This window comes from Calidris pugnax, unplaced genomic scaffold (assembly GCF_001431845.1).
Source record: "Calidris pugnax isolate Ruff unplaced genomic scaffold, ASM143184v1 scaffold18, whole genome shotgun sequence".
Classification (NCBI taxonomy): Eukaryota; Metazoa; Chordata; class Aves; order Charadriiformes; family Scolopacidae; genus Calidris; species Calidris pugnax.
In genome coordinates, this window is record NW_015090812.1 from 19,544,624 (window position 1) to 19,561,898 (window position 17,275).

General features: G+C 36.2%; 2 protein-coding genes across 3 annotated transcripts in view; both read right to left on the reverse strand.

The window, feature by feature from the left end:
• Positions 1-13,598, reverse strand: part of VCAM1 (vascular cell adhesion molecule 1) — a 28,011-nt gene extending 14,413 nt beyond the window's left edge. Inside the window, exons 1-3 of one of the 2 annotated variants that reach the window (XM_014938885.1) lie at positions 11,659-13,598; positions 10,750-10,810; positions 10,567-10,659 (exon numbers count right to left, since the gene is read on the reverse strand). The gene's annotated coding sequence lies outside the window, so the exon portion shown is untranslated. Of the gene's footprint in view, positions 1-10,566; positions 10,660-10,749; positions 11,120-11,658 lie in introns of those variants that run through there. The other variant, XM_014938886.1, reaches the window with a different exon arrangement.
• The window catches only part of GPR88 (G protein-coupled receptor 88), a 26,563-nt gene continuing 14,563 nt past the window's right edge, over positions 5,276-17,275 (reverse strand). Inside the window, exon 6 of the mRNA XM_014938965.1 lies at positions 5,276-5,693. Within this exon, the coding sequence (XP_014794451.1) occupies positions 5,276-5,693 (418 nt within the window). The remainder of the gene's footprint in view (positions 5,694-17,275) is intronic.

Below are 17,275 nucleotides of genomic sequence, written 5' to 3' on the forward strand. Positions count from 1 at the left end.
CCCCCCCCCCCCCCCAGATTTGAATACCATCTTAACTATTTGCTTTTTTTAAACACTTTCATTGAAGGAATATGCTAACGTAGGAGTAGCTAAGTGGTAAAAACCACAGGCAGCTGAGTTTTTCTAGACAAGCAAGGGTAAGAAAGATGCGAGTTGCTGGGATTTATTTCTCCTTTCAAGACAATTACTTGGCTAGGCATCAAAGCCCCAGTCCTTGTTGTCTGATATAGACAACTGTGCAAGAATGACTGTCATAGTTGTGTCACCCTCTATCACAGACCATGTTACTCTCCAGTGATAAGAGAGACAACTTGAGAAATGTGACGCGTGTTTGAAATTGCTTTCAGGCAGGATAAAGGTCTGTGCTGAATTAGCTTGAGAAATGTCTGACTTTCAACATTCCCATGCTTCTTAATCAAGGATCCCTCACAAAATTTCCAAGAATTATATGTCAATACCAATTCATAAGGAGCAAATGGTTTAATGACTCTTTTGGTCAGATAAATTCTGCCTCTATTGACTTCATTTCTGTCTATAACTAGCTCGACAGCATGAGGAACAGGTATTAGCACCTCTTCTCCAACAGCTCAGCCCCAGAGTAATGCTACCTGTATGGTTTTCTGGCCGAGGTTCTCGCCAGAAGGAAATCACTACTGGCTGGGTCAGACGACCATGCAGCTACCGCTAGGGCTTTCACTTGGAAACTGGGATACCCTAATGGGAAACAAAACCTTTCTGTGCAGCCCACAGCTTCTAAAGAAAGAAATCTTCTAATAAAGAAAACATGTAAATGCTGCATATGCCATAATGAATCACTTTGTGAACTGAGGAACAAAGCCAGGTAAGTTCTGAGAGGCTCATGAGCTTGAGATTAGTTTTACCTCTGTAATGTCTTTCTATATTCAGGGTATCAATAAGTATGGTGATTTGGTATCTGCAAGACCATCAGGATCAAGGCACAGGAATTTCCAGGGACATGTTCAAGGGCGAATTCATTAAGATTTTGAGGAAATTATCTTACACTCAGTTTCCCAGATTATTTGAGCAAATACAATACAATTATTTCACACTGAAAATAAATCCTCTCCAGTAATTCTGTATTATTTATCTAAAGTGTATGATATAAAACTATCAGCCTTTAAATGATTTATTATTACATTTTATTACACCAATTCATCTGCCACAGTGCCAAGATCCAATTGCTGACTTTGCTCTTCTTGCACTTTCAGGTGTCTTGTGGCATGACTGTATTGAATTTTGTGGCATAAAGCCATGTTCATTCTACCTCAGCATATGGATCCTGCTGTAGCTTATGGCTTCAGAAAACGTATTTGTACATAGCAAATTCATTCTATTAACAATTTAGGATCTTGGACAATTTAAGAAAACATTGTTCCTCTTTATCCTGGAAATTGGATTTATTAATTTGAATGCTTATTTTTCTTGTATACAATTTATTAATTGGAAAATTAATAAATAAAATTTATTTTAAAACATGGGTAGAAGATTTTCACATTTAACATAAAGGAGGACAAATTTTCAGGTGGAGTCTATAGTACAAGAATGAACAGAAACTTATCACAAGGTTGAAAAGTAAGCAGTGTGTTTAAAAATCCATTTCCAGAGGGAAAGCAATTACTAAATTAATCTGCACTATTTACTAGCACCTACTAGATCATCATTTTACCATTTTAATATGAGTAACAACTGCAAGTTATTATAAAGATGAATAAATGATGAGTTGACAATTTTGCATAACATTCTTTGTAAAGTGAGTTTCATTCTGGTGAGTTATCTGTAAACTTACCTTGATCTTTTATTTTTTTACTCTTTATAAAATTTAATGTTTTAATGAATGCATTTCATACTATTTGTCTATTTTTGTCAGGATTTGTATTGTACATTAAGACATTTAAGATTCATTTTACCCTTCCAATACTTTTTTAGAAGGCCAAAACTCAGACAACCAAGTCCAGTGCTTTTACTGACAGATACAGTTCTCTACTTGCCTTGACTAGGAACAGCATTTTTCTGGCACATAGCTATAAAGCAAACCATTGTGAATAACTGGAAATCCTGGCAGGATCTAATTTGGAGAAATACGACATAAAGACAAGCAAGAAGACATCTGTAATTTCTTGGTAATCTCGTAATAACCAAGTTATATCACTTGTAACAATTTCATAGCTAGTCTTTAAGGTCACTGAAGGTGAAAAGCTATGAAAGCCTAACTAGATATGTGAAAGAGAACTTCCAGTTTTATCTTGGCTGTAATTGCTTGCTGTCTCTCAAAAGAGAAATGTCTACATAATTCAGAGAGCTCTCTCAAGTACATGGAATTTCAAGAGCCTGCAGGGAAAGCGAGTACAGCCTGCTCTGTCACTTCTGGGTTTACAACACACAGAAGTGCTCACTAACAGTGAGGGCAGTTTTATGCTTCTAATCCCAAATGAATATGGAGTAAACTCCCAGGAGCCCAAGGCAGCTTTAAAATCTTGTTGTTAAAAAGGAACAAAATCTACCATTCCTGCCAATGTAAGAGAGCTTTCCACAGGATCTTCTCTGAGAAATTTACTGCCCACCTGAGAAATTCACTACTCAACATATGCATCAATGCCAGACACTGCCACAAGCTTCTTCAAAAATTTCCAGGATCCACATAATGGAAAGCTGTTTGAAAGAGTAGTGAAACAAATTCTTACAAACACCGTAAGTTCTTCCTACTCTAAAACTTAAAATCTTTCCTGAAGAACCCCAGTTTTCTGCCCAGGAATCACTTACAAAACACAATAAATAATGCAAATAGCTGGGGGGGGGAAGCAAACACAAAAAAAACCCAGAAAAAAATGATGGAAACAAATATTAAGGAAAAAGCTCTTCCAGAAACATTATTAAATAGTCTTAATCCCTCAGTATCTCACACATTTTAGGAAAAAAGTTTTTTCTTCTCAAGGAATTCAAACGGAAGGACAAATGGTGCTACCATGTACAGTTCAAATTACAGAGAATATTCTTATTCTCTTATTCTTATTTTCATGTATTATAAAACATATAACATATTTTGGATTGGTGGTTATGCTTTTCATATTCTTACACCAAAAGGAACCTTTTTCATCCATGAAGTCTGCTGCTGCTGCTTCTCCCTTACATTTAGAACTCCACACTTGTGATCTTCTCCATAATGTACTAAAAGAAATGCAACTCTACACCGAAACTTCTGACATAAACATCTCCTTTTCTAAAAGAAAGAGAGTTTCTCCAGTTAATTCAGTTTCCCTCTGAATCTTTGTAAGAATCATGGAAAGTGGGCCAGGTAGCACCCCAGATCTCACTGCTCCTCCCCCGTTTACATAATTTCTGAATTCAAACCCTGTTTGAATGTGCTCATCAGTGTAGTTTTTATAAGGAGAGATGGCATTATCCAGGAGTTTTTCCAGTTAATTCAGTTTCCCTCTGAATCTTTGTAAGAATCATGGAAAGTGGGCCAGGTAGCACCCCAGATCTCACTGCTCCTCCCCCGTTTACATAATTTCTGAATTCAAACCCTGTTTGAATGTGCTCATCAGTGTAGTTTTTATAAGGAGAGATGGCATTATCCAGACTTTGACTCACCACTGAGGTTTTGGTTTATCGAGCCCAGATTTTTGTCAGAGTATATAAAGACCTGTAGTGGATAAGTCAGAATTTATCGAGGCAGAACCCCATCTCTCACACTGGCCAGAAGCAGGTGAAGAGATAAAAGCTTCAGAATGGGGGAAGCACAAGTGATACACTTGCTTACACGGGGACTCAGACAGAGATGGTTTCTATGCATTTAATCTGTGGTTTTGAGAGCAGAATTGAATACAAGAAAAATTCTATGAGCATATGGAAAGAAATCTGAGAAATGTCTAAGAGATTTGGAAATACAAGCCTACTGACATGTATTCCTAATGCTTGTAGCCTTTGAAAATCTTATCCTGAACAGAGTAGAAAAATAGCAATTGATAGTACTAATTAACATGAGTTCATTTTGAACACAGGAATCACCTGCTCTGTTCTGCCACTCTAAAACCAACTCTGCCGCTTTATACAGCTGTCCTCTGCACTACTACTGCAAAATCTCTTTTTGTTCATGCAACTGCAAATCAAACTCAGTCATTCCTGAATCTAGAATGCCACTGGACTTCATCAAATGAGTTCTTCTGAGCATCCTGATTTTGCACAGAGATTCTACCAAAATTTTGAATGGCAAAACAGCTGTTGCTGTTTACCAGCTGCTAATGCATTACTCCCAGGCCATCTCACAGTCCTGTTACCACGCTCTGGCTACCTCTACTGTGTAGCAGCTTCTCTGTCTGCTGACTTTGCGCTACATGCTGTTACAAACATGCCTGTTTCCATCCACCTCTGAAGGTATGTTTTCCATAAGTTAAGCATGTAACCTCTTTACTTCGATCTTCATCCTGGCTTAATCTAAACCCCAGTGGACTCAAATAGACAATCTTTAGGAGATACTAATAGACTGCATCGTCCCCTTCAGCTGTGTAATGACTTAAAAATTGATTTCTTAAAATTGGAACCATCATATTTGCTACCAATAGAAACTGGAACAACTGAAAAACTAAAGAGCTACTTTGCTGCCAAGGATCTGCGTAACTGAAGTCGTGAGGAACGAGATTCTTAACAACTTCATAGGCCAACTCCTGCGATGATGGGCCACTCAGCCCAAGGCTTGAGCACAAAGCATGGCTGCAATTCAGAAGGCTGTTTTTATCATGGTACAGAAGTTGGCAAGCTTTATCACAAAGAATAAACATCTTTATCTAAAGGGTGAAAGTTAGCTTTGCAACACAACTTGAAAATATAGGTCAAAACTGATTTCAAAATACAAAGAGGTTTCAAAGGAAACATAAAAAATAGTAAATCTCTACTATATATAGTAAAAATCAATTTATTATTTTATGTGTTTCTTTTCATTCTCCTCTTAGGAGAAAACTGGCATGTAGTATTTTGGTACTATCTATTATCACTTTTAAACATTTCTCAATTTTAGCAGAAAGATCTCCACCTTCTCCAAATACACCATAGACGAAACCTTTCTATGGCTTCAGTCCTTTTCAAAACCCCAATGTCAGGGGATAAAGAAAGAAACAGGATATCCAAGTAAAATATACAAAAATAGGAAGAAGTTTGTTTATGAAATGGCAACCAGAGTCCTGACATATACAATATTCTCATTGTTTTTTCCTTTGCCATAAGTTTCTGAGCCGTCTGTTTTGCTTTTCTGGTTGATTTATTCATCAGCTTTTTCTATCACTATGGCAAAGGCAAATATCCTTTGGAAGGAAGACCATCTTCCCTCCTCCACACTTCCTCCGGGACAGAGAAGAAAGAACATCGATTTATTGTCCTGACAGAGTTGGCCACCTGGACTGAGAGACCCATCATTCTCAGGCCAGAAGTGCAAAACTATCACATACTCTGGCAAAATCTGCCTGAGGAACAGATCATCTGCCACATCAGCAGCATTTACTGTTGGTCCACTGTCTAACTTAAAGTGATAGTCAACAGTGGGTGCTTCAGCGGAAGATGAAGACTGCACATAACAGGCCAAGTTCATCATGCAGGGCTTTAAATAATTTCCTTCTTTGCACAGAATATTATGTCCCCTTACTTGAGGTATGACTTCCTTCTTTAGCCGGCTGACTTTACTGCAAATATTATTCATCCAACAGTGAAAAAACACCTTTTTTTTTTTCCAAATGCAGAATGAAAAATATATACAAATAGTTGTAATTACTGGAGCGTTCAAATTTGTACAAAATTCCAGCATTTTATATTTGAAAACAGCAAGAAACTTCCTGAAAGTTTCCCAACAAAAAAAAAGGTATCATATAATCAGACAGCATCATTATCTGAAATCAAAACCTACTTAATTCAAGGAAATGTGAAACATTTGACTGGAAATGAGAGGACTTCTCACTTATCAAAGCACAGCGCTTACTATTCTTCAGATAAGAAAAGTAATCTTCTGCAGTTCATCTACAATGTGACATCTGTAACATTGGAATTGTGTGTATTTAGGCTCTGAGCTTAATATTTGACCTTTAATCAAAATAATTTATAGAAATATAGAAGAAAAAATATTAAAAAAAAAAAAAAAAAAGTTCATGATGGTCTAGAAGTTAAAATCATTGCCATGCAAAAACTTATTTTTTTAATTTTTTATACATTCGACCTAGCTGTAGGACTTAGACCAGTTTTACTGAACTTCAATAACTGTGTAATTTGATGTATGAATACCTACAGATACCCTATTTTTAAGTGTTTATGTCTTTAAGTGTTTTAAGTGTTTTAAGTGTCTTCAGCGTAATCCCATCCTGTTACATCCCTTTGAAAGGATATTCTTTCCCAGTTACAGTTTAAAATTCTGTACAACACAAATCTTTATGGCCTATACTAATACTAGAAAAATGTTCTGTGTTATGTGAAACGTATGCAGATACATCAATACAATTTGTTATTAATGTCTAAGTGGCATATATACTAAATAATTATATGCAAAAGAGAAAATACACACCTGTTTCTCCATATTCTAAAAGAAATTGTAAGTTTTATGTAGTGATTTATGTATATACTGCAGATTACTACTGAAAGTGCCTCCTATCTTTTTGTAAAGCTACATAAAATACAAATAATTTTTTCCCAGTGCCACAAGGAGAGCTGTATTTGTGTCTATTTTTTCAGTATTAAGAAACTTTGTACCAAAAAGAGAAACTCAACTAATTTCAACACTGAACTTATTAGACCCATTCTCTGTAAGACAAGGAATTTATAGTTCAGATTTGTTTAAATTTAAGTTAATTTATAAACATTTTTCTCACTTTGCAGGTGAATGCCATTATCACCAAGTCGTTTGCATGTGTACAAGTGGAGACCATGGACTACTGTTTTTGATGGAAATCACTATTTGACTTTGTCTAACGAGCTCACAGGAAATGTGTGCTGCTATTCAAGCTGTCATAGAAAATACTCACAGTGAATGAACCACACAGGAAAGTCAAAGACCTAACTGTAGTATTAAAGGGAGAGAAAAAAATACAGCATTCCAAGTTCTATTGGAATCCTTCTAGACAACTCAAATGTTGAACCAACGTATCTACATGCTGAACTATATCAAACTTCAGAAGTATCATATTCTCTACAGAGCACATGAACTCCTTATGCAGGCAAATAGGTAATTCAATCTTAATTTTAGTTTTCTTTTAAACATGGTTGAAAAATATTTTCCATTACAGAAAATAATAATTTTCCCATAATTGCTTTCAATATCCTGACTTTCCTTTTTTTCCTCCTTTTTTCCTCTGTGTGGTACGTTCTACTCCTTATCATACTATTATAAATTTTTTGATTTGACATCCTAGTAATGTTTTTATAAATGTCAACGACATTGTTATGTAGTAAAGCATCAGTTATTAATATTACTATTGTTGTTAAGATTAATAATAATGATAGTACTCATATAGAAAAAAATTATGGCAATTGAGAGACACTAATATTTTTTTATTTGCTTCACTACAGAGAAATAAGTGACCAGAGTGATTAGGCCATAAAACATTCATGAGATTTTCTTCATGTGGGCCCTATAAATCTTGCCAATAATGAGGCATTGCAAGTTCTTAATTTGAAATAACTTCAGAAAGTTATTGGCAAGGATTAGCTCTAGCCATTGGATTTTGATTCTTTTAGACCAATTCAAAGAGAACGGAGCCTCTTCTTCCTTTGGAAGGACTTCAAAATTATGAATGACTGCCAAGACAAGCAGTCTTTGCTAGGAAAAGTAATGTTAAAACAATGCAATAGGTCACTGGAAGTTTTCCTCTGAATTTTTTTATACATGACCTTTTGGGGAGCAGAGGGAGGTAGGGTCTTTCATTTGAAATAATAAAGCCCAACTAAACAAGATTTAAAATATCTTTTAAAATGAAAAATATTCTTAGGACAGTTGGAAACTTAACTACTGTTACGTAGCGCTGGGCTGCTACAGTCTGTTTCCTTAATTCACAATGTTACTCTAAACAACCCTGCTGCCTGTCCTGAATTGAAGAAAAATCTTCCAGGACTAACAGGGCTGGAGCCACGGTAGCGAAGAATGGCTTCTTCTTCAGTCATTGAGGGCAATATTTGGGGCAGTGCTAAGTACATGCACTGTGGCTTGTGCCATTCCCCTGCATGAGCTCCAGACAATTCAGGATGAGCTGTTCCATATGAAATACAAGCAGAAAAGATGGTTTTGGTAAAATATATAGCACATGGTAACAGGCAGAAAACATTTTAATAAAACATATGGTAACATTTACCTACATTTCAAGACCATATAGCTTCCAGTATATGTCATGCTATGCCATGGCATATATGGAATGGAGCAGCTTCTAAAAATTTTTTATTCAGGAGGGAACACTGTTACATCCAGCGGCAAGACAACCTGCTGTAATGCTACTGGTGCAATTAGGTTGTTTTTGCACTACTGGTTGTTACTGGGCATGGAGCTCACACACAGCCAGTTCCCAGATGCAGAATAATTTTAATCTTGGTTTTCCGTACAACTTTTAGGACTAAGCGTTTTTTAATTCCTTAAGTCATTCTTGCTTTGTACTGGCTGTACAGAGAATCAACTCCATGACGGGAGTATGACAAAATTCCTCCCTCTGCTATGTGTACATGTTTTTCCCAAATATTTTGCTAGAGGTAATTTCCAAGCTTTTGTTTCTTTTTGGTGTCCATTTGAAAGTTAGTAAGAAGCAACTAGTTGATAACATCAGCAGAAGCTTAGAAATATTGAGGAAGCAAAGAGAAGAAAAATAAAAAACCCCAGATGCCCGTGTAGGGGTTACAGGAACATAGGCATTTCACACAACTATGTTAAAGAACAGTAGGTGCTTTTGGAGTCCCCACCCTAAAACAGTTTCCTGTTTTTTGTAAAACTTCAGATGCTAAATACTAAAAGATCCACCTCAGTGTAGTTCTTCTCATCACAGTCCCTATGCCCTGTTTGTAAATCTCAATACACACACACACCAAAAAAAAAAAAAAGAATAAAAAAGAAAATTGAACCATTGAACTGAGCTACTTTCCTAGTTTTTGATGAGTTTGTTCATTCAGCTATAGGGTTAGCTTTAGACTTTAAAAACGCTCATTAAAACCATAAAGATACATTTACGGAAACACAGCTTCACAGGATAAAAGCAATTAGTCATGGATCAAATACTGTTAATAAAATGGAAGTGCTTTGTACTTCCAAACTTGTTCTAGTGAAGATGACTATTGATCAAAACACTTTCTTAGAAACTCCCACATGAATAGCTATATGTAGAAACAAAAAAAATCACACAGTCAAATTCTGTATTGACATCACTTGATAAAACAAAATCTGTCTCAGGGCCCCTTCCAAAGTATATCTCCTGTTTTATTCCATTTTGTCTTTTTGATAAAAAGTGAATGAGTCACGGTTTTAAGGAACCTGAAGGGCAGACACTCTCCCAAAGTATTTAGGAAGTGCTGCACTTCCCAAGTTGTGTCTAAGCTCTTAAGATACTTTTTAACGATCTCAGAAATTTGTTCTGGTAAAGTATGAATACTGCTTAAGAGAACTGCTCTAGAATCTCTCAATTTGATCAGTGTATTGGGTTTTTTCAGTGCTGATAGCTCAAGCAATGGTTTTCAAAATATAGGCTGCAACAGCATGAAATCTGATTAGACCTGTGCTGCTTTACTGCACTGATCTGATTCTCAGACTTCAATGACAAGCCAAAAAATAATTAAAAAAAAAATTAAATTTGATCGGGACATACAAAGTCTCACCAGTCCCCACTCATTGTCTTTACAGTACGTGAGTTAAAGCAGGTTGATGGCAATGACTCTATTTTTCCTATAATGGCTTTTTGGCTTTGAGATACTGTCTAGCAATTGAGACTATTTTGAAAATGTCTGCACCCCCACAACATCCACTGAATTGTGTAAATTTTCCATACTACCAACATCCTTAAAAATCACTACAGATTCATTTCCTAGGTAAAATCTCAAAATTCTCAACATCATTTTTGATCTTTTATAAAATTTCTCGATCTGTTCAGCTTTGACCTGTGCACATACATATTTTACAAATACAGTAGACAATACATTTTCAGGTTCTTGCTTATTCAACCATATTAGAGTTTAAAACACATCACCAGCATTTTAGCAACTCCCATATAAAACAGACTGGTCATAGCAAAGTCTCCAGTGGATTTCATGGTATATACGCTGCTGTTACGATATAATTTTTAATACCCTGCACTCTAAAACATGTAGTTTGTCACATTACTTATTTTAAGCTGTTCCTTAAAAGACTTAAAACTCTGCAAAAATATTAACATTGTTTTAAAAAATGTTTTGACCAAAGAGTTCAGTTATTTCCAAATGAAGATATTATCCTCTCATAACTATTGTGTATGAACACACCATACGCATACTATCCCTTCAGAGCAAATAAATATGTTTCAGTTCTTGCTTGTATGCACCCAGGATAGTCCTAAATGCACATACCTCATAGCCCAACAGCACAGCTGTTCTGGTGGAGCTGTAAGTTTAAGGCATTCCTCATGGTCTCTGTCAGTATGAGACGGTATGATGGAATTTCTGCAATAAGATATTATGTTTAAAAATGCTATTATGGTTGCAAATCCACATGCTATAACATGCGAAAGAAGAGAATTAAAGTTTACTTACATGCTCACACACTTTTTATGCCAGGAAACCTTCAGTTCCTTTACTGTAGAGGATAGATTGACTGCGGGAATGAATGAGGAGTTGGAGGATAAGGGAGACTCTTTGTACCAGAACTTTGCTTCATTTAGCCCCAATAAAAGTTAGTTAGAACTATCTTTGCCTAATTAAAGTAGTAAGGAATGCTTATTACTCTAAAAACTCAGGTGCTTAAATTAGGCATTCAAAGTTTATGGAGTTGAGAAGCTCCAGAGAACTGGGTGGGAAAAAACCAGTAAATTAATCAGTGACAGTTACCTTCCATGTTTTGGTAACCTACATCAACTATGTGGGCATAGGTACAATAAAAACATATGTGTTCAATTCAGTACATCTGCTATCCTCCAAATAAACTGCAAGGGAAGGGAAAGCTTTTAAATCCTGTTACTAATGGGAATTGCCGTAATATCCTCATGATTATGAGGAAATGCTTTGAGATTACAGACGAAAACGAGAAGGCATCATAACTGAGTAAGTGAAAAAAACAGCTTCAGGCTACGTCCAGCTTCTAGACAGTTTTTACATGGGAAGTAACACCCATTTGTTCCATTTCCTACAAACACATCCACCTCTACAAGGAAAGAACACCAAGCAAGACCCAGACCCTCACAGCAGTTTCTCTTACCAGAAGTTCACCTTCTTTTTCTGTACTAAGTGCACCTGCATTCCAGAGAACTCAAGGGAAATAACACCTTCCAGCAGAGACTAAGATTTTAGTCCCTGGAGCCAGACACATGCAGAGTCCTTCAGGTACACCAGTAGAAGACTTCTTTTTTAGAAATGGGCCTGATAAAGAACTTGCTCTGCAACAGTCTGTCTTATAAAACACAATGATAAATCAAATCAGGGAAACTTAGATGAGGAGCAACTCACAGATAACAGTCCAGCACTTGTGGAGAACCCAGGCCCCTGATCCTGAGCAGCCAGAGGTGTCTGCTGCAAGCCCCAACACAGCACAGGCTCCCCTTGAAGAAAGTCTTCAAGTTGACCATGAAGAATCTATCCGGAAAGCTCATCAACCAAAGAACAACATTCAGACTATGGAGAGAAAGACCTCATGCAGAATTTAGATTCAACAGTGATTCTTAACATTGGAAAATTTTGTGTGACATAACACTTGTAGTAGGGAGTTAAAATGGAAAAAATAAGAGGAATTGAGCTTGTTCAATATCAGATAACTTTATATTATTTGTAACCTTAAAAGATTTATTTACAACAAACATACAAAAGTATACCCCCTGGAGGTCTCAAAAGCTTCAGAACATTACTATTTTCATCCCCATTTTCAAACATGGATGGGTCTATGCTGCAAGGGTTAAAATTTTATGCTTCAACTATGGTACTATGGTACAAATCATTCCCAGCTAGATATTCAATGTACAATAGCCTACATTATACAGTAGCACAAATAATACTCTACCTTTTAATGTGTTTACAACATACACAATTTTCTGCTCTTTCTAAGTTTTCTGCATAATAACATAATTTTTCAATAGTGTGCAGAAGTTTCTGAATTTCCTTTTTCCTTAAATGCTCTGATTACATCTAGAAAAAGTAAAACAGTACTACATTTGCTAACAACTTGTTGATAGATTGATGTACATTAATAGAGCTCCTTCCTGATAAAAATACCAATGGCTGACACCCAATGACTTCTTTGTCATTGTGTGAATAAGTACATAGTTTTTCTTATTCAGACATACAGACAGCTGCAGGTCATGTTCTCACAGTAATTTCCTCTTTCTTCTTTTCCTTTTGTCAGAAGTCGTGCAAACTCCTTCCAAGTATGCTGATGGCCTTATGCAGTGGGGAATAGGAAGTCATGACATAAAAATCTAACAAGAATGAACATGTAAAAACTAAGTGTTTTATGAAAAGATAAAAAAAAAGAGAAATTCACCCTTGGGGAGAAAGCTGCCACTATGCCAAGCACTTTTGCAGTACTGCAATGGCAAATGCCCTAACTTATTTTGGTGAGTTTGGGGAAACCCCACTGTGCAAAGCACTGAACCACTTTAAACACTACTGTTTGAAAAGGAAGATCTACTTCCCACAAGCGCCTAGTTTTCCATTTATACAAAATTGTTCGCAGACCCAAAGGAACTTTAAATATTTCCTTCTTCACTATCACATGCCTATACTTCCTTCTTGATTATCACATGCCTTACTTAGCTGCCTCTGGTTCCCTGTAAGTGTTCAGCACTTTTCTCCAAACAAACAGCAATAACCTAGAATGATAAAGACAATCTGCTGACAAAGGTAACTTGCGTTGTCATTCTATCCTTATGAGTCTGTACAATACCAAACCTTGGCTATTCTCTTATGCTAGAACAGTTGCAAGTGCTAGCATTTCAATTCACATCAGGTATATGAAACTTTTGAACCTTTCTTGCAGATGTGCCTCTTTAAGTACCTGGGCTCTCCTCCTTCAATTTCCTTGCAGTTATCAGTAAGTTAAGAGTTATTTTGAAACTCTTCTTGCTGGTAACTAATTTTGTTCTTATTTTCAGGATTTCAGTTTTATTATCTTTCTCCTTAATTATGAACTCATTTGCAGCTTTATAAACTAGTTTCAGCATATTCAGTTTCCCTTTGCATATTTATTTTATTTTGTCAATTCTGCACAGGGTAACTTCAAAAACCTGCTGTTCTTTTATTTAAAGATGCTCTTCTACACTGGCAGTTTTCACATTTTTTAATCACCAAAACTGCTCTTGGGTCTTTTTTCCAGTCCTGTCAAGATCACAGGCTAAATGTTCTCGATGCTTTTATTCTATGCTTTACCAAAAGTCAATTTCTAACATTTTGAATTACAGCGAATCTCTTACTCAGTATGCTGAATATCTCTCTTACTCCTTCGTAAAGATTTCTTCACTTGTGCCTGAAAAAAATTAGCAAGACAATTAATGGTTCAAGCAGCTATTGATTGTAGCCTGCAATTGCTCTAATAGCTAGAACTAGCAGAACCGCAAGATATTTTTTAGCATAGTATTTGCAGGCATTTAACCTGTTTACATTTCTTATAACTTCCAATACTAGCTAAATTCTCATACTTCTTGCTTCCAAATTCTTCCCAAATCTAGCCCCCATATCACTCGCTAGTATTGCGTAAACATACTATTGTTCTTTTCCCACCTAGTTCCTGCTCAGTCATTTCAGCTAGTTTATTTATACTCAAATAGTAGAATTAAACTGATTAAGATTTCCTACTATTCTTTCTTTCAGCTATCTTGCTGGAGATGCCCCACCCACTTTGAAATTTGGAAAAAAAAATTCTGAGATATCATAACTGAAACCTTCTACAGAAGAACAGAAAAGAAAAAAAAAGAAAATATGCATTAAAATTCCTTTTATTTGTGAAATGAAACAAAAGAGGATTTTAAAACATTCTCTTAATATTCTTCACATTATTTTCAGTGTAGGCTTTCAATACACTGTAGATTCTCAAAACTGAAAAAGATAATATTTAGATATTACTCTGCAGATAATTATTTTTCACTATTAGTTCTCCAAAATACTAAAACATATACATAACATCAGTGAAGGCATTACTTCCAGTTAATTATGTAACTGAAGTCTCACATATGCTTAACAGTTTTGCTTAAAGGGCCCTTACTTTCATTCAATAAGAAGTGTAAATGAAGGTGTAAAAATGCTAGACGATACTCCCCTTAGTTGGTTGAGCGTTAACCAATGAACTCAGAGGCACATAGGCTTTGTGTAAGAAAACTTTAATGAACTTTTACTATGGCAATCACATCTTAATAGCTTTGAACACATGTTTTGTACATATGTACTAAGAGCTGACAGCTGTTTAATGAGGGTTTGAAAGCTGTGGAAATACCCTTGTAAAAGAGAGGAAATGGAAATCCCCCCACATCCCATTATTTCTTAAAAAAATTATTTCTATAAAATTAATATCAGAGTCATGGATGACGTTAAATGTTTAGGAATATAGGAAAATCTTTCTGCATTCCCGATATTTTGTGGAGATCCACAGGGGCCTGTGTTGTTCCAAAAATCTCCTGCTCGTAACTATTCTTCCCCAGTAAAAACCTCATCTCTGTTAGTTACATATCGGTTGCTTTATGTTTTTTTGGAATCACTCTCGTATTTCACAAGACTGGACTAGAACAGAAAGAAAAGGAACATACATGGTCAAACTAACGCCTGCTTCACCCAAATGCTGCAGACAGCTGAGCAGACACACGGAGGCAAGGCTCTTTTCTCTGGCTTGTTCCACTGGTTATGAATGTTCTTGTCATTTTTTCCTTTAGACCTCACCTGCGATGGAGCAAGTTGCTTTTAGACATTCCTACTTATAATCCAAATATTGTAGTTTAGAGCCACATTTAGAGCTTACACTCAGAGAGAAAGCAGAGAAAGAAGAGAAGTAAAAAAGAGTGATGCACAAGTGAGAGGCAAGCAGGAATCTCTGTCCGTCCCCCATGCAGTGGGCCCTGGAAGGGAGGGCTGCTGCTCCCGGGAAGGTGTCTTCTGGGTGGGAAGCAATTGTGGAAGCTGCAGCCAATTTCAAAGCTATAAAGGAAAGAGATGCTTGGGCAGTCAGACTGGAATCACTTGCATACAAACTATTACTAGAGCCAGCACAACTGTGTGCCAACAGGAGATGAAAAGGAAGATGTGTTGCTCTCCACAAGCTGTCTCTTTATCTGCAAATGCAGTAGCAGGCCAGAGGTTTTCATCCTAAACTGGGGCAAGCAGAAAAACAGCCTGAAAGACCATTGAAAACCTCAGCTCTTACTCTGCTCTCCAGCCTGCCTTCTTCAGCAGGTGGCCTGGAAAACATATTGTAGCTGAATTACTGCAACTAAGTTAGGATATCTCTAGAAATACTGGGGCAGGGGTAGGAATTTTTCATGTAATTTGCAATGGAATATTGCAGCAAATATTTACAGAGTATTGAAGTAAAAAAGCATAAACAATCTGTCACCTTCCAAGAATGTTAAACAAATTAATTTACCAGATGTAGTTTTTTAAGCAGAAGTATTGCAGTATAAATGTATTTATAATAATTATCTGAGATTCTAATCTGCTCTTCAAATCAGGATGGTACAAAATGCAATGTCAATGATAAAATTATTCAACATCCCATTATAATGTTGCACGCTCAGAAGCTATTTTCCTTGTAATAAATAATTGAGCATTAATTCAGAGCAATTAACACTTTTAAGAAACATTAATATTTTCATGTGCTGTCTGCGTCTTCTGCTAGAAGACTCACGATGCCCTAAGCCCATTTCGTAGGCCCTGTTTGGGCTTCCTGTGAAGAACCACCAGACAAAATTTAATTATGCTGTTACTTTTAGTATTTTACAAATACATTACAGTTTTCCCTTGAGATATACCATTTTGATGAACCATCTTATGGATGAATTCATCCAAGGACAGTGAAGTAAAATAAGTGGTTTCAATGTATGCTAAGCAATTAAAAAAAAAAAAATTAGAACAATTATTTTTAAACATCCTCACAGATTTAAAGTACATTGAATTTATCAACTTGTGCTTCCTTAAGTTCACCTATGACACTAAATCCAAAAAATAGTCATGTTGGATTTCTTGCTGAGTGTGCTTATTTTAGGGCAGTTGCTGCAATCCAAAATTAGTACTTTATTTAACATCAGCACTTTCTTGAAAACAAATACAAAGTTGATGGTTATTTTTAAGAATTTGCTGCATCACACATTTGTAAAATACAAATAATGCAAGCAAAAATGAAGGAGATGTACCAGGAAACAGAAATCTGATAGAACAAGGAGATCTTCCTATCACCAATAACTAGAAATTGGACCTGCTATTGTTTACTTAAAACATAGGGAAAAGTCTGCTTCCTGTCACTATACATGTATTTTGCTCCATATACAACATGACCCTTGACTTAAAACAGACATGAGAGAACTTCTTGGCTTTCATTCAGTTAGCCACTATAGACCGAACCTGCAGAAGGTTCAGCCAACATCCACACTGCTTTAAAAGGATTTGACACATCATCAGAAAAAGAAGAAAATGTGAGTTTCCTTGAATTCTAGAGGGGAAAGTACTTGAATGGCAAAAAAAAAAAAAAAAAGCACAGAAACGCTGTTAGGTCAGACAGTACTCTGTGGACAGTCCTAAACTTACTTGGTCGCTGAGGTGGCACAAAGCAAAACTCACAGCTACAGAAGTACTCTATCAGCACTACAGTATTCTTTAGGGCTTTTGAAGGCTGAAACCTGCAGTCAGTTCTCAGAAGTCCAGAGCCATCCCCTAGAAGAAAAACCTATACAATTCCCATGAGGTTAAAAATAAATTAAAAAACAAAGACTGGTATTTAATAAAGGAGTGGTAATCCATGGTTAATAAAAGACAAGGCTCACGATCTGCCATGTCTTAATGTAAACTGAAAAACAATACTACTTACTGGATGATGCTCATTTTCCTGGGTAACCTATGGCAGCTGTGTTTTCAATGCAAACGAAGGGGGCGGGGG